We start from the raw sequence: 26,444 nt of genomic DNA, 5'->3' as shown, positions 1-26,444 counted from the left end.
CAGAGGGAAGGTACATCAATGTGTAAAACATTTACGTACATGATCTCCTGTGAGCTATATAACAAGTTGCCCAGGGTGCCAGAACATGTCTCAGGGTGGAATTTGAACTCAGGTTTCTTTTCACTTCCAGGCCAGATTTGTCCCCACTTTATCACTTACCTCACCTTGTTGCCTGAAAGGCATCACCCCAGACATTTCTTCAGTTGTTGGTGCTTCCTTAAGGTTTTCATAGATTCAGTTGTGCTCCTTTCCAAGGTATACTTTCAGATTTATACAAAGCGACACTGTTTATGAGGCAGAGAGATGGCTAACCTTGCAGCCAAGAAAATCCCAACCCTGACAGGTATCAGGAGTTTGGGTGAGCCTCTTAATCTCAGTTTACCTCAGGCAAACACCCTAGGGTTGTAGTCCTGGGACTGGAAAGGGACCTTAGAGGCCCTCTTTCCATACAAGCACTGCATTTTACAAAGGAGGAAACTGAGGTCCCAAGAGATTAGGTAATGTGCCCAAGGTCACACTGGAGAGCAAAACTAGAATTTGAACTCAGGATTTTTGTTGTTTGTTTTTTTAATCCAGTTGCAGGCATCTTTCTACTGAATATTCTAGGCCTCAGTAACTAGGAGACTGACAGGTTGTAATCTTAGCTGGTAGAGGGCCAGGAGTCTCCTACAGATCACAGATTCTCCTCATTTTCCAATGCTGCTGGCGACATGCTGAGTCTCTCGGCAACCTGGCTCTCACTGATTTCACCAACGGACCCTCAGTCAATCATAAGCCCCTGCAATGTTCCAGGAAGTTAGCAGACCTGGAGAGGAAGCACATGAATTGCTGTCTCTTTAGACTAAGGCTGACAGCATCCTCTTCAATCTTGTCTGGTTTTGAAAGCTAGGGCAAATTGGAGAAACTCATCATTATTAGAGGACTGGATGTCATCACATGCAACGATAATGCCTGGAACTGGATTTCAACCACTACCACTACCACCATCACCACCACTCTCTTTTTGTTTTTTTACAAATGTGGAAACTGAGTCCCAGAAAGGTTAAGTGACTAACATCCTACAGGTAGCAGGAGGAAGACCCAATATTCCAAACCAGATCCTCCTACTCTCAATCCCAGTTCTCTTTTTTTACCATACCACCACTGGTCAGGAGGAAGGCCCTTCACAGACTTTAACACTCAAGACAAATGAATTATCACTGTCATTACCAAGCTCCTATGCTATCCTATGGATAACAACAGTAACTGCCGCACAGCGTCGTCTAGGTGTTAGATGAGACAATGTATGCAAAGAAAGTGATCTGCAAACCTTAAAGCACCCTAGGAATGTGAATGTATGTGTGCGTGTGTGTGTGTGGAGAGAGAGAGACAGACACACATACATATATGTGTATCCATGTATATATGTACATATGTGTGTATGTGTGCACATATGTGGATATGTCTATGTGTATACATGTACATAGATGTATGTGTTAACGCATATATATGCATGTATATATGTCGATTGTGCATGGTTTGTGTGTTGTGCTTGTGTGTTGCATGCATGTGCACATGCATGTATTTGTGTATACACATACTTCCCTTCCTGAATTTTCACATCTCTTCCCAGTGTGATGGGAACATCAGCCTCAGTACCCTCATCATGGAGGATAGGTAGATAGCTAACTCATAGAGAGCATCCCCACCCCTTTATATCAAGTCATTTCACACAAGAGAACAAAACACCAAGAGACACTGATTTGGGGTGAGAGCAGAGATAACAGAATCTCTGACACCCCTGAACATTCTTAAAAATGTGTAAATTCTGAGTCCATTATAACTGCCTGAGAAAGAATCTTTCATTCCTGAGACCATTCAGGGCTTAAGGTGCCAAGTGGGTTGATGGGGGTGGGGAGTGGGGTGTCTTTAAAGAAGGCTCAGTTTTCAAAGTCAGGTTCTAGAAATGAACAGGCATGACACAGTGCGGGAGGGGGACAGATGTGCCCCAACATTTCTATAGCTGGAAGCCTGGAGCTTAGAGAATATCGTTAGCGATCCATCCAGATGCTTCCCTCAGATGGAGTGTTTAGACACTGAATAGCCACTGAGCGTAGAGGATCTGCACATGGGATAGCTAATCCTTTGGGAGGACAATTTGCTCTCTTTTATTGTGTAAATTGTTTAAAAATTTCTCTTTTCTGTGGGCTTTTAAATTGGCTGTTGTATCCTCAGAATACTTCCATTCTCTACCAGACTCTCTAGAGTAAAGGAGGGAGGCTGAGTGAGCTACTCATTGTAAAGGAGAGAGGAGGAGAGTTGTGAATAGCAATGAAAGGATTTGCATAATTTGGGGTATTTCCAGCACACAAATCCCATGGAACCCTCGTTAATGCACAGGGAATGATTAAAAGCTGTGTGTGCCCAGTTAAGAGGTAGAATCATAGACTCTTGGAGTCAGAAGGGGCTTTAGAGGTCACTTTGTCCAACTCTGACCTGAAGCAGTAATCCATTCTGTAACAGTCCTGAAAAGAGCTTGACCTCATTGATATGGGATTCAGCTTACAGGGTCATTGGTTAAAAAGGAAAAAAATAAATAAAGGTGTATGTATATACATGTGCATATACATAGATGAATATATATATGAATATATGCATACCTTTATCTGTATAAATATATATGTGTGTATATATGTATATATGATTATGTATATATGTACATACACATGTATACATTGATTACCACTACCCCATAAACTAAAGTACAGGGACAGATGCCAAAATTATCCACCATGGAAAGGAACATTGGTCTAAGATTTTTCACAGAAAAACATGGTGACAAGTCCTTCCTTAGTGGTGTTCAACCAAAAGGAGAGCAGGGGAAATTGATCTTGAGTCAACAGTTCTGAAGTGGTTACAGCTGGAGACCAGAAAAGACTATTCCACAAAGCTTAATTTCATTGAGTTTTTCTACCATGGAAAACCATTACTAAACCATCCAGTGTTTGTCCACCTGCCTCCCAGTGTCCCACCAGTGTAGCTAGGAATAGGTAAATTATGACTATTTTGAGCTGTGCATGAAATACAAATGAAGATGTCCATAAGATGCGTAAAAGGACAAAACCCAACAGTCATGACAGAAACCAAACACTACATTTCAGCAAGTAAGAAACAAAATGAAACAAAAACCCAACCCACAGCACTGGCCTTCTTACTCACTAATCTTTTCACTCCATCAAAAAGTCATGCTTTACTTGGCTGGGCTTTCAGGTAGCAGTATTTACTCCAAGACCCTTTGAAGGCTGTGACCTGTCAAACTTGCAAGTAAATAAATTTTAACTTTTCAAGAGATAACAAAAGATTTGCTAGATTCTCAAAGACAACAACTACATTCTTTTTTTTTTTCTTTTAAAGCCCCATGACTTTGGCTTAAAACAAGCTTTTTAAAACCCTGAACTTGAAACGTGACTTATTCAACAATCTGATCTTCTATATGAACGTCTCCTTCATGGTCATTTGTCTCATGCCAGAAGGCAGCTATCAATGAATATGAGAGTTGTGCTGGTTCCCACAGATTAGAGGAAACAACCTCTGCCCCCCCCCCCATTCAGACAGGGGAGAGGGGGAAGAGGGAATAAACATTCCAAAGATTCCTGCAAAGGCTTTTCCTTGGTGCTTTGTACCTGGGCATCCATTAGGAGATGTCTCATCAATGTCATTGAGTTCTTCAGAGATTCTTTTTCTGTGGGTAGAAAGGGATCCTTATCCTCCTCTAGGGTCTTCGACTTGGTGACCACAAAGTGGGAGATCTGGTCATTTAAAGTATGTAAGGACTGCACAGCTGTAAAAAAAACAAAATACAGGAGACAAAGGAGAAAGGCATCGAATCAGGTGAGTATTAGGGGAGAAGATGCTATATTGTATACTTTCACTCCCCTTGATAGATTGGAAACTCTTTGAGGGCAGAAGGTATTTATGAATTTGGTTTTGCATCCCCAGAATATCAGTACCATGCCTGGTGCATAGTGAGGGTTTACTAAGCATTTCTTGATTGCTTAGTTGATTGTCTAGATCATGTCTTTGCCCCCATCCTTCACCACCTTGTGTATTTTACACGATCTTTCTTGTATAATTCCTCCAAATACCATTTCCTAGATGAAACCTTTGCTGTCTCCCCTTCTACTCTTTAGTGTCATTTCTCTCTAAATGACTTTTATTACTTTGTATATACATATATGTGTACATATTTACATAGCTTTACATATAAAAACATTTCTATTGCATGCATTATAGGGTAGCTTGATGGCCCAGAGGATAGAGCATTGAACTAGGAATCAGGAACACTCATCTTCCTGAGCTTAGATCTGGCTTCTCACCCTTAGTGGCTATGTGGGCAAGTCACTTTACCCTGTTTACCTCAGTTTCCACATCTGTAAAATGATTTGCAGAAGAAAATGTTAAACCACTCCAGGATCTCTGCCAAGAAAACCTCATATGGGGTCACAAAGAATCAGACATGAATAAAGCAAATTAACAGCATAATATATGCATATATCATGTGTGTAGATATGTGTGATATACATGTACACACAGATCTGTCTATGTATATACCATGTGCATGTTGCATCCCCAATGTAATACAAATTCCTTGAGGGCAGAAACTTAATATTTTTAAAATTTTTTTATTTTTATTTTTAAAATCTTTGTAGTTTGAAAATCTTTGTATCCCTAACACCTAGCACCATCCTTTACTGCAACATTTTGGTTAAATTGACTCTGATATCTCTGGCGTAGAGTGTAAGGTCTGTGAGGACAAGAATTGTGTCACTTTAAGACAAAATCCTTCTATCCCCAGTGCCAAGTACTTAGTAGATGCCCTCTGGCTGGTTCTCAAACATGAAGCTCCATCTCCCATCTCATCAAGTCAAGTCAACAAGTACTCATTAAGCACTAATTATGTGTCAGGGACTAGGCATACAGGGTGGGGTGGGGGTGGGGGGGACTCATTAAAAAACAATTCCAACCCTCAAGAAGTTCACTTTTTAATGAGGGAGATAATATGGAAGGAATTGTGTTACAAGAAAGAAACAGAGTAAATTGGAGGGTGTCTTAGAAAGATGGTATTGATAGGGAGAAGGGCAAGACTTCTTGCAAACGATAAGGTTAGGGCTAAGTCTTGGCCAGGAAAGCCAAAAGTTGGAAGGAAAGAGGGCATTCCAGGCATGGGGGTGTTCCAGGCACAGGGGAAGGCTAATCCAAACACATGAAGTCAAGAGATGGACTGTCTTGTTCAAAGAACAGTAGTAAAGCCAGTGTCATTGGATCCCAGAATATGTAGAGGAAAGTCAAATATAAGAAAACTGGAAAGGTAGGGAGGGGACAAGTTAGGAGGGTTTTAAAAGCCAAATAGAAGGTTTTGTATTAGATCCTAGGAGTAATAGGGAGCCACTGAAATTTACTGAGTAGGGGCAGTAACATGGTCAGTGTTTTAGGAAAATCACTGATAACTGAGCAGAGGATGGATTGGTATGGGGAAAGATTTGGGGAAAGAAAGAGCAAACAGAAGGTTATTATGATTGTCAAGGGAAGAAATGATGACAACGCCCCAAGATGGGGATGGCAGTATCCAAAGAGATTAAGGGACATGCAAAGGAGAGGAAGAGGAGGCAGAATCAAACTTGGCAACAGATTGGTTATGGAGCATAAAAGAAAGTGAGGTTGAGAGTCCTAAATGACTGGGAAGATGGAGGTAACCTTGACAATAACAGAGACGTTAGGAAGAAAGGAGAGACTGGGGTGGGGAAAGACAGTGAGCTCAGTTTTGGAGATACTGAGTTTAAGATTACTAGATCCAGTGGGCAGTTGGTGATGTAAGACTGGAGCTCAGGTAAAAGGATAGGTCTGGATGAAAAGATTTGAGAGTTCTCTGCCCAGCCAAGTTTTAGCGTTCAGAGATCTGCCCCTTAACAGGAGGGAGGTCTTGAGCAGTAGGCCTTTTGGAAATAGAAAAAAAGAAATTTTCATGTGGCCCCCAAAGCTAGATTAGCAGTGGGAGATTTTATCTATAAATAAGAAAGCAAAAAAATCTGTGTTTTTCTTTCTGTTGTTGCTGTGAACTCTTTAAACAATATGGGTCTGGTAGGAAGGGTACTCTAACAGCCCTAAAGTGTATTTGCCTTCTGGGGAGCACAAGATAACATTTCAAGTCTGGAAAAAAAATCTTTTGTTTACATTTGGAAGTCCTCCATTATCTAGCACTGCCTTCGCTCCATTTCTTCATTCTTCTTATAGGTTATTCCCATTCCCTCTACCACATATTCTTTGATCCAGTAACACTTGCTTCCTTCAAATAAGACCCTCCAACTCCTGACTTTGCCCATTTTCTCCAGCTGTTCTCCATTCCTGGAATGATCTCCCTCTTCATCTTCACTCTCTGGCTTCTTTCAAGTCCCAGATAAAACCCCACCTTCTACAAGAAGTCTTTCCCAATTCCTCCTAATTCCAAGCCTTCTCTCGAGTGATTATTTCCAGTTTATCTTCTCTATAATTTGTTTGTACGTAGTTGTTTGCATACTGTCTCCACCATTTGCCCAGAAGCCCCTTGAGGGCACGGACTGTCTTTTGTCTTTCTTTGCATCCCTAGCCCTTAGTACAAGTGCCTGGCACATGGCAGATAGTTAATAAAATTTTATTGACTGATTGGAAGAGACTGTAGGAAACTGAGGGAGAGCTAGAGATTCACCACCATATCAGGGTGTGTGACCCCAAGTCACCATTCTTAAGTCCATTCTTAAATGGAATCCAATTACATGGTGACATTGTATTAGAAGGAGTCTAAGAGGCTGACGTGAAAATGAGACCCCCAGAAAAGGCAAGAATGGTGGCTAGGACTCCTTTATGTATTTCTTATTTCAATTTCTGGATTCCCATGAGTCCTATGTACTTTCTGTATTTTCTAGGGGTAAAATAAAGGTGGCCCTCTACCAATATTACCTTGAATGCCTGAATGGGAGTTGTGGACCCTGTTACTCACATTTGTGGACATCTAGACATGACCTCCACATAAGTTATGCTTAGAGATTTCCCAGTGTAAACTCCAAATAGGGCCATAATGAGCCAAAAAGATATTCATCTTTAGGGTTAGCTCCCAAAATTAGACCAAATCAATGTTAGCCTAGAGCTTGGGGGTAGGGATGGGGAAGGATAAAGGAAAGGGAGACACTGGGTTATGTGTGCAAGCATGATACTAGAACTTTGACATATAAAGACAAGAATAAAAAGCACTTTCTGCCATTAAGGAATTCACACCCTCCTGAGGGAATACACAGTACATAGATGAAGTCAATGCAAAGTCATCTCAAGATGGAGAAAGAAAGCCCTTATGTAATTAGCATGAATATGGGAGCACGGATCAGGATGAGGAGGAAGACTAGGAGCTTGGTACTGGAGTGTGCACATATGCTTCGCAAACCACAAGGCAACACATAAATCCCAGTGAATGAGCATGATGTTCTCTACCTACCTGGGGCTTTGACAACCTCCCTTAAGGAGCTAGAGAGGTAGAAATCCAAGGAGGCAGATGAGGTCACAAAGGACCTCAGGGCTGCTCAAAGAAATCAGGAAGCCTTACTATGGCATGGCCCACATGCTCAGCTCTCATTTTAAATATAAAAATACCAAAAGAACTCTCCTGTGTTAAAATTACATCATCAGCAACAAATATTTATTAAGTCCTTACTAAAAGCCAAACACTATGCTAAACACAAGGAATAGAAATATAAGCAAAAACAAGGATGGTTCTTGCCTTCAAGAAGTTTATGCTCTAATGAGGGAAAATAACATATGAGAGCAGCTAGATGATGGAGTGGATAGAGTACCCAGCCTGGAGTCAGGAAGACCTGAATTCAAATCCAGACTCAGACACTTACTAGCTGTATGACTTTGGGCAAGTCACTTAACCCTGTTTGCCTCAGTTTCCTTATCTGTAAAAATAACATTTATTTATAACATTTATAAATAACATTTCCCTCTCCTTTTTGGAGTGGGAAATGGCAAACCACTCCAGTAGCTTTGCCAAGAAAACCCCAAATGGGATCACAAAGAGTCAAATGCTGACAGGGTACTTGAGTACTTGTGCTTGGACCCCAAATCCAAGATCACATTTCTCCCTAGCCTCAAAACACTATCCCTGACAGTTTTCTTCTCAGCCCAAGGACACTATGCCCAGTAATTACTCACATGCAGGCCCCCAGAAAAACAAATTATCTTTTCCCATCACAAGAACAAGCTGACCTCTGAAGAAATTCTCTTGAAGAAAAAGGATTATCTTGTACCCATAGAATTATCATGTATTACTTCCCACAGTTATTAAATTCAATCCAAAGGTCAAGTTATAGACACCAGCTCTCAAACCTGTCTTGCTATAGATATAACAGATCAAAAATATATCCCTAAGAAAGCCCTGTCCCTGTTTTCCAGTAGTGAATGATGCCAGTGACCAGGGCTGTAGGCTATCACCTAATTAGCATATCTACCAGATAATCCACTACTTTTCCTATAAAAACTTTAGCACCATTCCTGTTAGGTTGCAAGTTCCTTAAGGAATTTGCATTCCTTAAGGAGCTCTGCCCACCATGTTGGTGGTACAATAAACTTTGGCTGATTTGATTTAAAGAATGTTTGAGTCTGTGAATTCACTCCAGATGACCCTTTCCCGTACTTCAGTTCTTGAGTGATCCCTGAATCTCTCAAACCTCATCAACATGACTGAACAACACATGAGAAGTTGAAAAGCAAAGAGCTATGGGAGAAGGTACTCTCAAGCAAAGAAAGATGTCCAAAGGGTCAGGAATGGAATCCAGACAGGGATGAAGGAGTAAATATGGCTGGGCTGGGCACGTTCCTTTAAATGGAGGTTACTGGAGGAACTGACCAATCAGAGAAAGAGGATGAAGCATATGATGGATGACCAAGTGTGAGAAATTATTATTAATAGCCAATAATTTGGGTTGGAGATTCACAACTCTCCCTTTCTACAAGTTCACTCTGAAGGACATTACTGATAATGAGATTTCATTAACTCTCCTCATCTTGATCAGACCCCACCCAACCCTACAAGGAATTTAATCTAAAGTGGGGAAGCCCATCATGTTGTATTCAACTTTGAATGGAGATAGATCTTTTTGTCTAGCTAGCCCAAGGCTGGGAGTGGTCTGCCATAGAGGTATTTTTTCTGTCCAAGGGTGACTTGATGATGGATGACATTAGCCTCTCCTTGGAAGGGTATATAAACTGTGATTCTGCCACCATGATCGTCTTTGGTCTGAAAGAGATGGCCAAATGATGACCCTCTTATTAATAACCTGCTGGCCTTATTAATAAAAATGATTAAATTACCCAGAAACTATGTCTCTTGAACCTTTTTAAACATCACACAAGTAAATACACTTTCTTATCTGCTTAAGCTTAAGAAATTAACTCCTTTAAAATAGTTCTTTGATGGGTTATTTTTTTTAAACAGGAATAGAAGTTAAATTTATTTGACATTCTCTTGGTCCATGGCTACAGAAAACAAGCATTTCTATGCCAGGCTTATTTATATAAAGGAGATCATTTGAATCCCAATGTCCACTAACAAGTATTTATTTAGGGGCCACTGGCAAAGATGGCACATTCATGTGCCGGAGGAAGGAATAAATTACAAATTTCAGCATTTTCGTTTCATTAGCAAAAATAGAATGTTCACATAAAATTCCATAATGTTTCCAGGAAAGGGACAGGACAGTCACAGCATGCCAAGTGGTGGCCCCATTTTCCTTTCATCAGACCATGTAGAACATGAAATAATGATAACATGACCCAAAACACTCATTTTAGGGAGGCAAGTCTAGCTGTCATTTAGAGAAGCCTTTGTACATTTTTACTGCAAAGCATACCAGATTAACATAGAATAATACACACTCCCTCAACCCACAGCTTGGAAATGTTAGGAATTTTATGGATTCGTCATTCAAATGGTCCATGAATGCGAACTAACAGGCACATTTATCTCTGGGGTTTAAAAGGCTTTTTCTTGTATCTGAAATTCCGCAATGAATTCTGCATTCAAATGGTCACAAGTTTCCAGTTCATCCCTAAATCTAGTTTCATTAAATAAATGAACCCTACATAATTCATGCATTTCTTTAAAAAATAAATAATTTAATAAATTGCAAACGGAATGCTGAATATCCCATACTGATAATAGAATATTGTTCCTCTCCTTCCCCACAGCAAATAATGAAAACTGGCAAGTCTTGGTGAATAAAGACAAGACCAGTAGAGTCTCCACAAGACCCAGGACTGTGGTTTTGCCCCAGGGACAGAAATTATGAATGCACTCTCACTCTTAGCATCTGTACTTCTTTGGAAGCACAGAGATAACCATGGTTTATTGTTGTCCAATCTTTTCTTTCAGGTCATGTCTGACTCTTTGTGACCCCACTTAGGGTTTTCTTGGTAGAGATATTGGAGTGGTTTGCCATTTCCTTCTCCAGCTCATTTTGTAGATGAGGAAAGTGGGGCAACCAGGGTGAAGTGACTTACTCAGGGTCACACAGCTAGTGCTTGAGGGCAGTTTTGAACTCAGTTCTTGCTGACTCCAGGCCTAGGGCTCTATCCACTGTACCACCTAGCTTCCCCTAACCAATCAATCAGCAAGCATTTACTAAGCACCTATTATATGCCAGGCACTATGTAGGTGCTAGTGATATAAAAATAAAAATATTAAAGTTCCTGCTTTTAAGGAGTTTACATACTATCAGGGATAGATGGCTGGGCCCAGAGTCATGAAGACCCAAGTTCAAATTTGTTTTAGACACTTACTGGCTGTATGACCCCAAAGCTCTTACCTCTATCAGCCTCAGTTTATCCATCTGTAAAAGGAGGATAATAACACCTACTACCCAGAATTGTTGTGACCAAAGGATGAGATAATATTTGTAAACCATTTTGCAAATTGTAAAGTGCCATGAAAATGCTGGCTATTACTTGTACACTGAAAAATAATTATTTACCTAAAAATGCAAAATAAATTAAACACAGATATAAGGTAATTAAGGAGAGAAGGCACCAACAGTTGAGGGAGGGAATTAGGAAAGTGGAGTTGGAGCTAAGTCTCGAAGGAAGTAAGAGATCCTAGGAAGGGCGAAGTGGTAGGTAAAGCAGGAGTTCATTTCAAGTATGAAGGAACCTGCACAGAGACACAAAGACAGGAGAGAAAATACCATGTATGAGTAGAGTTTATTGGATGCCTGAGTGTGGAAAGGGCAGTAATATCCAAGGAGGCTGGATAGACTGGGGCTAGGTTGCATAGGTTGCATAGGGCTTTAAAAGCTAAACAGTGGAGTTTATATTGTATTTCAGGGGCAATAGAAAGTCATTGAGCTTTGTTGAGTAAGGGTGTGACATGGTCAGATTTGGGATTAAGTTCACAAGAATTTGTTTGGTGGGACTATGAGGTGGAAGATAACAAATTAACTTTTTGAGTTTAGAATGAGCCTACAATGTCCAGTTCCAAGTGTCTAGTAGGCATTGGTGATGTAAGACTTTGGCTCAGAAGAGAGCCTAGGGCAGGATATATGCATCTGTGAGGCATCTGTGAGGAGACCATTAAAGCCAGGGGAGCTTGGTAATGAGATCACCAAGGGAGAACTTACTGTAGAGAGACAATAGACAGAGGCTTAAGACAGAGCCTTGGAGAATTCCCCCAGTAAGGGAGCTCAATGGGAGATGGAGTGTATAATGGGGAAATCACAGGGAGGTCAGTGTCACTGGATTGCAGAGTAGATGGAGGGGAGTAAGTAAGATGTTAGTAAACTAGAAATATTAAAGAAGTCAGAGTATGAATGGATTTGAACTGCAGACAGATGATTTTATATTTGATCCAGGAGGCCATAGGGAGTCCCTGGAATTTATTGAATGGGGAGAGGGGGAAAGATGACATGGTGAGACCTGAATGTCAAGATCAATTTGACAGCTAAGTGGAGGATAGACTGGAGCAAGGAGGGAATGAAAGCACGAAGACCAACCAAGAAGCTGTTGTAATAGTTAAGGATGAGGTGATGAAGACCCACCCCAGGTACTTGTTGTGCCAAAAGAAAAAACAGGGCAGATGTGAGATATATTATGAAATAGCAGGTCTTAGTGACAGAATGAATAAGGCGGGGGGTAAAGAGACTGAGGGGTTGAGGATGACACTTAGATTGTGAGCCTGGGGGACTGGGAAGATGGCAGCACCTTCGACAGTAATAGGGAAGGCAGGAAGAGGGGGGGCATCAGGTTGTACAGTGCAATCTATATCTGGAAAAACCGTCTAAAAATTAGAGTTATCCCAGAGTAGGATGAGCAGCTAAGTGGTGCAAAGGATAGAATGCCAAGCCTGGAGTCAGGAAGACAAGTTCAAATCCAGTCTCAGGCATTTACTAGCTATGTGACCCTAGGTGAGTCACCATTTGCCTCAGTTTCCCCATGTGTAAAATCAGCTGGAGAAGGAATGGCAAACCACTCCAGTATTTTTGCCAAGGAAACCCCAAATGGGGTTATGACAAGTCAGATAAGATTGAAACAACTGAACGATATTAACAACAGAGTAGGATGGGCCAGTCACCCTACTGGCTAGATTTATTTCATTACTCCATGTAATTTAGTTTCCACTCTAGCCAAACCATTCTGGGAGATGCTCTGCTCCATTCTTTGCCCAGCCAGCCCTCTAGACCCAGAGGGAACTTCATCCTTTCATTTATGTCTCAGAAGTCTAGGCTTCCTTCAATCCTCAGTTCATTGGCTCTAGTCTGTGATGCCATCCCTGAGTCCACCAGCAGCTGTTAGAGATATTTCATTCCTGAAATCGTTTCATTAATTTATCCATTGTCCCTTTTGCCAGCTTGGATCTGACCCTATGCACTCCTCCAAGAGAAATTCTGAATGCTGCAATGCTTCTGGAAAAGCCTGATGATGGGAATGAGGTCAAGTTCATTTCATTTTAATGAAGATTGGAAGACATAAATTATAACAAAATTGCCTCATATGAAAAAAAAATACAATAAAGTCACACAGCCTGAAGAATTACTAGGGCAGAAACCACAAATTTTCCTTTGAATCCAGGTAAAAGCTACAATAGGAACACAGACATTGACTCCAGCAGGCAGAACACAGAGCCAAGGGTATATCAGCCCCAAAGTGACTGAAGATTTCATATCTTAGCGGTGGTACTTAGAGAAAAGCACTTTCCATACCAGTGGCTGAGTTCTCTCTCAGTACCAATAAGCACTCAGAAAAAAAAAGCAGAAAATCTATCAGTTTGATATGGTTTGGACACAGTTCCTATCAGCTAAGCAACCAAAAGCTTAATGACTTGGCCTGACTTCCCTGGGCTGCTCTAGCACTCTTTTTTCTGACTCTCAGGATGTGCTGCATCCTTTCTTTGTGTTTCTTCCCCGGTTTGCCCACATCCAGCTTTAAGATTTTGCCTTTTCTCGTTTTGCTGTGAGCTACGTCACGGTATAGGGGATAAAAGGTTGGATTTGGAGGACTAGGGCTCAAATCCTGTTTCAGACATGTACCAGTTGTATGACTGAGCAGAGTACTACACTTCTGAATCTTGGTTTCCTCACCTTTAAAATGAGGACAATTGCAGCCTTGCAGAGTTGTAAAAATCAATGAAATAATGTGTGTAAGGGCTTAAAACACCATCTAAATTCTCATTAGGAAATAGGGAGACTTAAAAAGAGACAGCCTGTGGAAGACCCTTTTAAAATAACAATAATACTCTGTCTCCTTCAGGTTTGCAACTCCCACTGAGGTAGGTGCTATTACTATACCCACTTTACAAATGAGGAAACTGAGACCCCGATCGATTAAGTGACTTGGCCAGGGTCACACCAAAGGTGGGATTTGAATGTATACCTTTCTGATTCCAAGGCCAGTACCCTATTGCCAGTTGCTGTGATGTAGGGATGGTCATACCAGCATGAGAGCTATTTTCATTTATACTGCAAAATGGATATTTGACTTGAGTAGAGAGCCAGACCTGCCAATAAAATTTCTTGTCCTGCCCTCACTCAGCCCACAGGATGTTACATTATGGATGATGAGGATCCAGAGGTTCCAAAGAGCTGCTAATGAGAGCTGCCACTCAGATATGCAAGATGGAGATGAATGGAGGGAGGGCTTAGTGAAGCAGAGGGTGGATGGGGACAGATCATGGTTTTCTGCTTAAGAGTGAGCAAAAATCAGGAGAGGCTCCGATCACCAGTGAGGGAATCCTAGGCTCCAAGGCTGGGAGTCAGGCATAATTAGCTAAGCCCTCCCCAAATCTGGATAGATGAAGTGAAAAAGCTGGAGGCATTTTGTATCATGAGGATACATCACACAGCTCCAGGACCCAATATCACAATCATAAGTTAGTCTTCAGAATTCAAATGCAGAAAACATTTATTAAGTATATACTTACAAGGCACTGAGTCAGGGCCTAGGGTTGCCGAGATAGAAGGGAAAAAAAAAAAAAGAAAAGCAGGGAGAGAGCCCCTGCCTTCAGGAAGCTTACTCTCAGAGAAGCAGTGTGATCTGGGGCACTGAGCATTGGACTTGGAGACAGGAAGACTTGAGTAACTTGGATTGAAATCTTGCTTCAGACACTTAGAAGCCACGTGACCCTGGGCAAATTCTTTAACCTCTTGGTGCCTTGGTTTCCTCAACTGTGAAAGGAGGGGATTGGACCAAATGGTCCCTAAGCTCTATTCCAACTATAAATCTATGATCTAAGTTCCTGTCCTCTCTTACTGGCTGCCCGAGAGATATTTTGAACTGGATATACAGTGGGCATCTCAAAGTCAACATATTCAAAACAGAACACATTATTTCTCTCTCTCTAGCCAAAAACTTCTGAATCCTTCTGAACTTCTCTGTTATTGTGAAGGGGACCATCATACTTCAAGTTGCCCAGGGTCACCACCTCAGTGTCATCCACAATTCCTCATCCTCACTCCCATGATCCAATGCCCAATCATTATTTTTGGTTTGTTTGTTTTTTACCTCCATAGTATCTCTCGTAGATGTCCTCCCTCTCTCCACTCACACAGCCACCCACTAACATCTTGCCTGGACTATTATACAAGACTTCTATTCTATCTTCTTCTGGCCTCGACATTCTCCCCACTTCAATCCACCTTCCCTAAAGTTACGAAAATAGATTCCTTCAAGGACCATATCCTTGATATGATATTCTGACCATATCCTTCACCCCAGCAAACTCCCAGGATTCCCTGTTGATTCTGGACCACATATACTGTTTGGAACTAAAAGCTCCTCATAAGTAGAATTGCTTCCTGTCTTTCTAGACATTACACATTCCTCCTTTCCACACTTTACAAAGTCCAGCAATATTGGCCTGATTGATCCATTTCCCAACTCCATTTGCATTGACTGTTCTCTATACCTGGAAGATTCCCTTTCTCATTTCTATCTCTTGCAATTCCTGGTTTCCTTCAAGACTCAGTTCAAGTGTGACTAATTTATACACATACATATATGTGTGTGTGTATATGTATGTATACATATTTATGTGTGTATGTATATATATATATAACATATATATTTATATTATATAAAAAATTCCTGCTTCTCACCCACCAATCTCCTAAAAGACAGTGGCTTCTTTCCCAAGGCCATTTGTACATATCTGCGTTCTACCCATCCATGTATCCATATATCCATCTACACATTTCTTTTCTACCTATCTATCCATGTATCCATCTACACACATATACATATATACTGAATACTATATTCTATATACTATACATATATACTACTATGTGGTTGTTCAGTCAATTTAGTCATGTCTGACCTTTGTTTGGGATTTTCTTGGCAAAGACACTAGAGTAGTTTGCCATTTCCTTCTCCAGCTCATTTTCCAGATGACGAAACTGAGGCAAACTGGGTGAAATGTCTTCCCTGGGGTCATCCAGTTACTCAGTTTCTGAGACAGATTTGAATTCAGGTTGTCCTGATTACAGGCCTAGTACTCTATCTATTGAGCCACCTAGCTTCCCTTATATTATATAATAATTATACCATTATAATAAACTCCTATTTGATCTTTTTCCTGTTAGAACTCTCTCCTCACTCCAATCCCCCTTCCAGATAGTCATGGGTATAATATTTATGTGTGTATGTATATGCATACACACATGTATAATGCATATCATATAATGTGTATATTTGTATATACATATATCATGTGTATATCATGCACATGTGCATATAATTATATATTATGGATGTGTACATGTACATAATATATCATGTATGCTCTATATGCATGTGCACATATACTATACATATTACACATCAACATTATATGTGTGTATATCTGTATATAAAGAATATAAATAAAACGCATATATTACATATGTGTATGTGTTACATAAAAGTATATGTTGTATGTATATTCATATAATGTGCACTACATTTGTATATTTGTATATATCCATATATGTAAACAGGTAAATTATATACGTGTGTAGGATGGTGGGATTGACTCCACTTGAATCCACTACCACCAATACCACCACCACCACCAACCCAGGGTACAGACCTTCACTTTTGTCATTGTATCCTCAGTTCTTACTGCACCTAGTGCCTGAAACACAACATGTAGGCACTTAAAGAATCCTTTGAATTAATGAAGTGATTCTTGAAAAAAGCCAAGGATTTTAAAAGGCAAGGGGGAAGAAAGAGCATTCCAGACCTCATCAACAACAAGCATTTACTATGTGACGAACATTATGTCAAATGCTGGGGATACAAAAAAAAAGGTAAAAGAAAGTCCCTACTGTATTCTAACGTCAGAAAAAAACATCCTAGCAATTCTGTAAATACAAAATATCATCAGTGAAAGCAGAAGGTGACTCAGACGGAAGATACAGGAGAAATTCTTTCAGAAATAGAATTGCCAAGACTTAGCACGTGATTAACTATATAGGGTGAAGGAAAGGAAGAGTTGGATTTTTTAATATAGATTAAATGAAACAACTCAGTTAAGTGACTTTCCCAGTGCCATGCTAGCAGTGAGTAGCAGGGGACTTGATCCTAAGCGCTCTGGCTCTTCCCTCATTTATCTTTCCACTGCTCTAAATTTCCTCACACATCTGAGACAGCAAAATACTGGCAAATGTTCAACAACCAGCTCTCTGAAAAAGAGAAACATTTTCCCATGAGAACTTTTACGTTTAATTTGTGCTGTTAGTTTTTTATTCATCATTTTCTTAAGTCTAGTCAATCAAGAAACACAACAAAGCAGACCATTTACAAGGTGCATATTCATACTGAAAATTTAACAGTCAGCACTATTGGAGCTGTCTCCAGCAATCCCATAGAAACATATCTTTTTAGCAATACACATTTATTTTGATTCATTTTTAGGACCCTACTATTCCTTAATCCAATGTTTCATGTTGATATGGAGGTGACCTTGGAATCCAAGGCTCTACCAATAGAGCATAATTTCTGGCAGGTTCTATCATGCTAGAAAAGATAAAAAGTATGACCCAATTATAATAAGAGTCAACATGTATGTAGTGTTTTGAGATTTGCAAACCATTTTCCAGAAGTTATCTCATTTGTGCCTAAAAACAACCCTATGAGGTAGGTACTATTATCTCCATTTTATAGGAGGAAACTGAAGATGAGAGAGGATAAACAACCTTCCCACAGTCACATAGCTATTTAGTAAGTGTCCTAGGCAATACCTGAACTCAGATCTTTCTGATTTCCAAGTCCAGCATTCTATCCCTATGCCACCTATGTCTGTAAAAATAAGAATAACAAACTGATTCCTTTTTTTCAGGGCTAGCTAGCAAAGTACAGAGAGACTCAGCAGTAAACTAATCATTTGGTAATGAACTCTTTACTATGGCAAGACATGAAAACAAGAAAAATTCAAAATTGAATGTTGCTAAATGAAGCTAGAGAACATCATGAAATTGTTAACTAAGTCCACCATAAATGTAGGTTACATAATCTCAACTGGGCTCTCACTGCTACAAGGTAATCCTTCTACATCTAATTAACTCAGTATCCATTCTCCACAGCCATTCTTCCAAAGCTTTTCATCCCTTCTCAAACTTCCTATGGCTCCCCTACCCCCCACCCTCTCAGTTGAGAACCTGGAGCCACATATTTCACTGAAAAAACTGAAGCTATTTACTGAGAGCTCTCTCTTCTCCTCTCCTCTCCTCTCTTTTCCTCCCCTCCCCTCCTCTCCCTTCTCCTCTCCTCCCTCTTCCTCTCCTCTCCTCTCGATCTCACATTACTAAGATAGATGTCTCACCCTACCATCACTCCCTTTTTTCCAGTCTCACATGAAGATGTAGGTGATAGCCCCTTCCTTTGCCAAGGCAAACCCCTCTACCTGTACAAGTGATCTCATTTCATCCCAACGTCTCCAGCAGATTGCCCTGTGTGTCATACCCAACCCCTCACTTATCTTCAACTTCTTCCTGTCCTAGTCATATATCCATTAGGAGCTAACCTTGGTATATGGTATGCAATAATAGTTTTTATCTAATTTTGCCTCCTATGCTGGAGAAAATTTTAGAACATAGAAAATAATGTGTACCACCTCAGAAAGGGCCAACAGGATGAACTCACTCCAGAGGAGGCATTGAATCAGTTCTTTTCCTTTTGGGGGAAATTGGGGTTAAGTGATTTGCCTAGGATCACACAGCTAGTACCTCAAGTGAGATTTGAACTCAGGTCCTCCTCCCTTCAGGACCCACATTCTATTTACTGCACCACAGTTCTTTTCCTTTTAAATGGCACCTGGGTTCTTTTAGGTCACAAGCATCCTGTAACTGTATCCTTCAGATGACATGATTTCTTAGATATTAAAGGAGAATGCCTTTAGTTATACAGACAGGGTAACACTGAAATCTCACCCACTCTCAAATTTTATAGCCCAACTCTAAAGTCACCTCCGACGGGAAGCATTCCCTGATTTCTCCCTGTCAGTAATGACCTTCCCCACCTGAACCTCACTGTGTCCTTTGCTTTCTGCTGTAATACTACGCAGAATCACTGTGTTGTTTCTTCTCCCCCTCCTATGCTGCAAGTTCCTTGAGGCAAATATCATGGTATGTAACCTAAAGTTTCTCTCCCAGTGATCCAACATACTGCTTTACATAAAGTAGGTATTTAATAAATGTTGAAGAGATAGGGATAGGGACCTTTATTTCATTAGTATAGGGAACTTTTGGTTGAGGAAGCTTCTTCTACCACTACAAGTTGGCATCTTCTCTTTAAATTATTATCTTAGAGAGCAGCAAGGGGGAAATCAGGTTAAATAATTAGCTGGTCCAACCAGTGCATGTCAGAAGTGGAACATAAACACAGATCTCTGTGACTCTGAGACCACCTTCCTATTTACCTTCTAGGGTTGCTGTGAAGATGAAATGAGATAGTATTTTTAAAATGCTTAGCACATAGTAGATGCTTCATAAATACTTGTTTCCTTCTTTCTTTCCCTCCCTTCTTCGCTTCCTTCCTTCCTATACCTCACTGTCCCCCATCTCAATTTTGCAGATGGAGCAATTTTGTTCCAGACTGGTTTTCTGAATCCAAACCCCATCATCTCCATGGCATCATGATCCTTCTCTAAGAGCGATAAGTCATCTGCTGAGTTGTCTTGAACACTAAGAGGTTAACATGACTTGCCCAGGGTCTCACTGTCAGTAAGCGTCCAAAGAAAGAGTTAAACCCAGATCTTCCTGGCTTTGTCAATATGCCATGCTTTCTTTTTTAAATATATACCATTGGAAAATATTCTTTCTAAATTTCTTCATTTGCTAGCCAAGAAGCGGTCAAAAAAATAAATGAAGTGTGTGGAAGGGTGGGGGTGAACAGAGGTGAACAGAGTGGGAGAGGTGATTCTTTGAAGTCACACATACCATCAGCAAGTTGGAATCTTAGTTGTATTGTGACTAGCCTTTCCAACATAAGCCATTTTCCCGATGGGTGTGACCATCCATCTTTACTTTGCAAACCAAATGTGAAATCTTGAGGAAAATCTCTGTTCCCCCCAATCTAGTTCTCAGCTGAGCCAGTGACCCTCATTCCTTAAAGTTGTTTTCCCTTGCTCAGACTGGCTTTTTCAGAGGACTATATCTGATAGTAAATAAAGGATTATATCCTTCTTCAGTTTTATCGGTGTAAATAATTCCTTGCTGACAAGAGTACTTATCTTTATAGCTTATTGGAATCTTGGCGGTTGTGTTGTGACTAGCCCTTCAAACACATAAGCACCAAAGCCATTTTCCTAGTGGGCGTGACTGTCCATCTTTATTTGGAAGAGAGGCAAAGCCTGGGCAGAATTAAGCAGCTGTGAAATGCCTGCCTCTCTCAGGGTATAAGGTTGCACGTAGGATGAAATCTGTTGTCAAGATGCTGGAGGAAGGCCAAGGCTGATGAGTACAGCATTATTCAAACCCTCATGTGCCTTCTTTGTGCCCAGTTCTGCAGGAGGTGGAAGATGGCACCTTCCAGGAGCCTGGACTGCAAACAGCATTTCTTAGAAGCAAACGCTGAAAATGAAAAGAGGCCATCTAATGGATTAAAATGAGGGAGTGCCAGCATGGGGCTCAAGATGGATAAGGGGGACCTGGAAAGGACTCAGCAAGGGGTGATTTCATTGTAATATTGAAAGTTTTATTAATATATTTTGTTCCTTACATCACAACTGCTACTCAATAATCTCCCATGCTCCCATAGGACCCTTCCTTCTAGTAGCTAGCATTTATATAGTATTTCAAGTATTTCATGTTATTTCACTTGATCATTATGACAGCTCTGAAGTGGGTACTACTGTTACCCTCATTTTACAAAAAAAGGAAACTGAAGACAGGGTCACATAGTCAGGAAGTCTCTGTGACAGGATTTGAACTTAGGTGGGGTAGTGGATACAGTGAATTCAGTAGCTAAGAGGGGTGGATAGTGGATAGTGGATGGAGTAGATACAGCACCTGGAGTCAAGGAGACATCTTCCTGAGTTCAAAACTGGCCTCAGACCATTAGTAACTATGTGACCCTGGGCAAGTCATTTAATCCTATTTGCCTTAGCTTCCTCATCTGTAAAATGAACTGGAGAAGGAAATGGCAAACCAATCCAGTATCTTTGCCAAGAAAACCCCAAATGGGGTCATGGAGAGTTGGATACAATTGAAAATGACTGAACAACAAGAACTTGCTAAGCACAAGCCCAACGCTCTGTGAACTACATCATTTGATCACCTCCCTAACTCTACCTCCCTATACACAGACACACAGACACAGACACACAGACACACACAGAGACACACAGACACACACACAGACACACACACAGACACACGCAAAACTCTCAACAGTTAATAAAACCACCCAATATAGCACCTACAACTTACAGCCTCCAAAGACAATTCACTTTCCTCTGCAACACACTGACTCTTTTTTCCTCATCTGTTTCCTTGGTGACATTCATTTGCTTTACTCTCATTCATCGTTTCCTTTTTGTAATGAGTTACAGCCTACCCCTACCGACCAGGGCACCATTCTGTTGCCCCAGTATAAAAGTGAAATCATTTCTTTCCAGGTCCATATTCTAAAAGCAGGTTAATATTGGCCTGCACCCCTCAGAAATCATTGAATCCAACATCCTGCCTTGAGCATCCCTGGTGAGGGTTCATTTGGCCTTTATTCAAGTGAAACTCTTTCCCAAGGGGCAGCTCCTTCCCCTTTGGGACAGCTCTCGCTATCAGAAGATTCTCTTTACATCAAGCCAAGCTTCTTCTCAGCTTCCACTCACTGCTCTGATTTCTTCCCTCTCCCTCTATTGCTCTCTAAGTAAATTAAAACAGGCCTGGTCCCTCCTCTGTGACAGCTTTTCAAATATTTTGATGACAGGTGGTATAACCCTACAGAAGGCTCTGTACTCAGACACAAATCATGGGATCATAGATTGAGAGCTAGAAGAGATACTCAAAGTCAATTTATCCAAACCTCTCATTTTATAGATTGAGAAACTGAGGCCCAGAGAGGTTACTACTTGCCCAAGATAATAGAAAGAGTAAGTCATCAAGAACCATGATTTGAATCCAAAGTCTTTTGGCTCTAACTCTAGTGTGCTTTCAACCATATCAGGATCAGAATGAACCAAAGCACCACAGCCATCCTCACTTAACCTTTCTCTAGAATAGGGGAAGTAGGGAAATCCCTGGGCTTCAAAGTTTCTTCTTGCTAAGGTGGAGGATATATACAAAATAGGATAAACAGTGGTAGTTTGGGATTTTCAAAACTCTAATGGATCTCTGATTTCCTCTATGGATATTCTCTCCAGTGATGCAAATTGAAACTTATCCATACCTACCCATCTTTTGCGATTCTCATCTCCCATCATACTATCCATTTAGTAATAGTGGATGCACCCAAAATATTGGGGATGGGGTAGTCTGACTTTACTTTCTCTAGCAGAGCACACAGGCTATCCAGTGGGTATCCCTCACTCTCACCATCTTCTTTCACAATCATATATCTCTTTGATGATACCCTTTACTCTAGGTCTTCACAGTTCCTTTTTTGTAACATGCTGTAGCCTACTTGCATGTCTTATGGGCCTTTCTACTGTTCTTTGAATAATTGATTTTTAATTCGTCCATGAATGTAGTGTTCCATGATTCTCAGACCAAAAAGAAAAATAATAATTAGACAGATATCATTATTTTAAGAAAAAAGATGAGTTTTGTTTCTTGGAGAAGTTTATGGTCATTAAAAAAACTTCATAATTTCCAGAAGCAATCTAGTCTACTCTTCTCCTATTTAATTCTACCTCCAACATGCTTTTTTTTTTGCCACTTGCAGTGTCTGTCACATATAAATGGATGAATGAGCTCTGTAGGTTGTCCATCTAACTATATGTTATAATCTGAACAAGTGAATTCTTCATCCCCTTCTTTTTTTCCGTGTGGATGGCTAACCCAAATTCTTTTGGGTAGCTGGAAATATTATCCAGGAGGTTCTACAATCTTCTGGGCCTTGATATACCTAACTAGCATGGTATCCTAAAACACAGATGTCTATACAATATCACCCTCCATAAGGAATCCCTCTTCTATTTGGTATCCATATTGGGTTTCCTCTAAGATAGTGTTAAATTCCATTGGTGAGCAAAAATCTCCCAATTTGTTGCTCTCCTTGATTTTGTTTATTAATTGATGGAATGTTAAGGCAATGTTATCTCTGCTTGTTTTGCAAAATCTTAAATAATTTTGATATTTTGTTGGAAGAAAGCCTTTATTCTACAGCTTTTAAAAAAATCAACAAACTAAAACAGAATTTTATATTCTGCATCTTGCAGGCAGGTTGGTGAAAGTGATTCATTGTGAAATATTGCTTGGGAAAACCTGTATATTTCCTACTAGTACTGTAACTGAGGATTCTCTGGATATATGTATAGATTATTCTCATGCAAAATTCACATGAACAGAAAATGGTTGAGTTGCCTTTCTTGGTGTTGAATTCCAAGATTTTTCCCCCAAGTTTTTGGAATATTTCCCTTCTAGAAGAGAAAACTGATCTCTCAATGTGATCCCTCTTGTGAATGGACCACTCATTTGCCTAAGAACTCTGCCTCCTATGAGATGGACTCATCTGGGAATATTTGGTCTATGTCTGCTTTCCTTCTCTTTTCTCCTCTTCAGAACAAATGAGATAACATTTGAAAAGAGTTTAGCACAGTGTCTTGTGTAGAGTAGGCACTTAATAAATGTTTGTTCTTCCACCACCCTCATCACAGTGACATTTCTATTGATTCTACAAGGAAATCTGAGTCCATTATTAGACTAAGTTTGGTGGCTGCATGTTCCTTGGAGGCGAAGAAAGAGTGATAAAAAGTCTTTACAATTTTTTTTCATTATCATTCTGTTTATGTCCTTCTTCCATTTTCATTTTTAAATTCTCTTGGGATGATTTTGCTTAGTTGAGTTCATTGCCAACTTTTCTTTGGACTGGTTTTATTCTCCACTGCTTGTCTTTATTTAATCAACTGATATTGCTCACAATCTTGCATTGCCTTTCCTAGAAGATCTTACAAAAGAATTTGTTTTTTATTTTGAACTGCCATTGCCCTTGGCTTATATATCTTTTTCATTGGCAAGTAAACCAAGTGTTTCCTACATAAGGCTCTTTTGATCTCATGCTGACAATTTATTTTCATTAGTTAACCTTCCATATGAAATTATTGTAATCTGTGTCCTTTATCTATATCTCATTTCCATCATGAATAACTTGATTAATAAGTTAGGATGGAGTTATTTTAATTACAAACTACATACTTATTCTTTTATAACACTTCCTATGGATTCTTCCTCCAACTAGCATTCTGACTGGGTCCCCAGAGTGGAAATTGCCACTTTCTGAGTCAATAAGTAAACTTCCTCTTCCTCCTCCTCTTGCTACTGCTAACCACTACTACTACTACTACTACTACTGCTGCTGCTGCTGCTGCTGCTGCTGCTGCTACAGCTTATGAGCCCTCACCAGTGTGCTTCCTATTAACAGTCGGCTCATAAATTCAGCTCTTATCGAAGGCATTTAAACAACTGACAAAAGTAAGAAACAATTGGTACAAAATATTGCCCCCAAAATCCTGGGGCATATTCTCTCACAAATATACATAACATCAATGGTTAGAGTGAATTAAAATTTAGAGTACACTGGTACAATATATGTAGTATTGCAAAAGGTAACTCACAATTTCTGATACTTTATTTTCTGCAAGTCCTTTACTGAATCCATAGTGACATCCTTTTTTGGTGCAAGGGGGCACAATCCTTGAAGATGCTTCCTCCTTTGGGTAAATTTTTTTTTATATCCATGTCTGCTTAGTATGTCTTTTCACTCCTAGAAGAATGCATTACTTTCTACTGGTTCAGACTCTATGATAGTATGACTAATTGGAATTTTAGGGGGAAACGTCTGAAAGTCTCCTCTTCCCTCACAAGAAAGTTCCCCTCAAAGGCTTGACTTTTCCTACTTCTGGCTCCAACTCCAAAAATTACAAACTCTGAAACTAGAACTCTTCCATAACTGGATTGGTTAATTCCTGGGCTTACTGCTGTTTTTTAATACATGGGCCTAAGAGATATGAGTGATTCAACAAACTCAAATTTAAATTATTTCTCTCTTGACCCACTTAGAGAAGATTTGCACTTGATAAAGTAATCAGGGGAAAAATAAATCATTTTACACATTATAACCTAAATATGTTTGATGACATTTTTGTGGACTTGTAGGCAAATACCTTAACATATCTACTATTTGTCTATTATTTTCTAGAATTAGTAGATACAAGTCCTTCTGTGATTATATTAATCTCTCCAACACACACACACACACACACACACACAAACACACACACACACAAACACACACACACATACACACACACACACAGAGTCACACATTGACATGCATATATCTGTCTGTCCTTCTGTCTTTCTGTCTATCTGCCTGTCTATCTCTGTCTTCTGGCTTTTTACTAATTTTATTATTTACTTCTTAAACAATTCTGTGGTTTCAGAACAGCTGATTCATGAGTGATTCCTACATAAGTAATGAGTCATTTCCTATTTGGAAGGATATAATCAATTTCTTTTTTCCCAGGTGGTATTTGTTCCAATGCCTTCTGATTCTTTATTTTGAGAAAGGTTCTTTTCGCAGGCTTTTATGTAGTCAAAAAGTCCTTGACCTCTATCATGCCTAATCCATGTTATCCAATATATTTCTTATTATCCTCAAGTGTGCCCACCTGTAGAGTGAAGTCCACAAGAATTATAGAACAGGTTGATTTAAATTAGAGCTTCTTTGCATTATTTCTTTGTTAAATTTATCTATTTGTGTTTATCCTCTAAAACTTATATTGAAGCAAAAGCTACCATTATTTTCATGATGCTCCTCTGACAAGTATCTCATGAACTGGTGCTTTTTGTTGCCTTGGAGAGCCCAATAAACACAACTCCACCAACTCTGTCCTTCTCTCCAGGGAAAATCTTTGAGTCTTCCCTTTAGCTGCAGCTTTCTTTTGATTTAGTTTATGCTGTAAATGTCAAGAATGATACAATCCAGTTCCTTTGTCACTGACGTGGAATGAGAATCCCAGCTTTAGAGTACCATAGCTAAATTAAAGCTAATTGATTATATAAAAATTGCATAAGTCTTTGCACCTTCTAGTCAATTTCTTTCTACTCTGCAACTATCAATGCAGAAATAGAACCAGTCTGCACTGAATTGTTCATCAATTGGTCAAAAAACGTTTATTAAATACCTACCACACGTCAGACAATACAGTAAGAGCTAGGAATAGAGAGAAAGGTAGGGAATAGCCCCTGCTTTGAAGA

General features: G+C 39.9%; 1 protein-coding gene across 1 annotated transcript in view; it reads right to left on the bottom strand.

Annotated features, from left to right (window-relative positions):
- KAZN (kazrin, periplakin interacting protein) overlaps window positions 1-26,444 on the bottom strand; it is a 1,379,110-nt gene that overhangs the window by 1,071,834 nt on the left and 280,832 nt on the right. Inside the window, exon 2 of the mRNA XM_072608938.1 lies at window positions 3,663-3,820. Within this exon, the coding sequence (XP_072465039.1) occupies window positions 3,663-3,820 (158 nt within the window). The remainder of the gene's footprint in view (window positions 1-3,662; window positions 3,821-26,444) is intronic.

The sequence above is a fragment of the Notamacropus eugenii genome, chromosome 5 (genome assembly GCF_028372415.1).
Source record: "Notamacropus eugenii isolate mMacEug1 chromosome 5, mMacEug1.pri_v2, whole genome shotgun sequence".
In the NCBI taxonomy this organism is placed as follows: domain Eukaryota; kingdom Metazoa; phylum Chordata; class Mammalia; order Diprotodontia; family Macropodidae; genus Notamacropus; species Notamacropus eugenii.
This window is presented reverse-complemented; position numbering and strand designations above follow the sequence as displayed.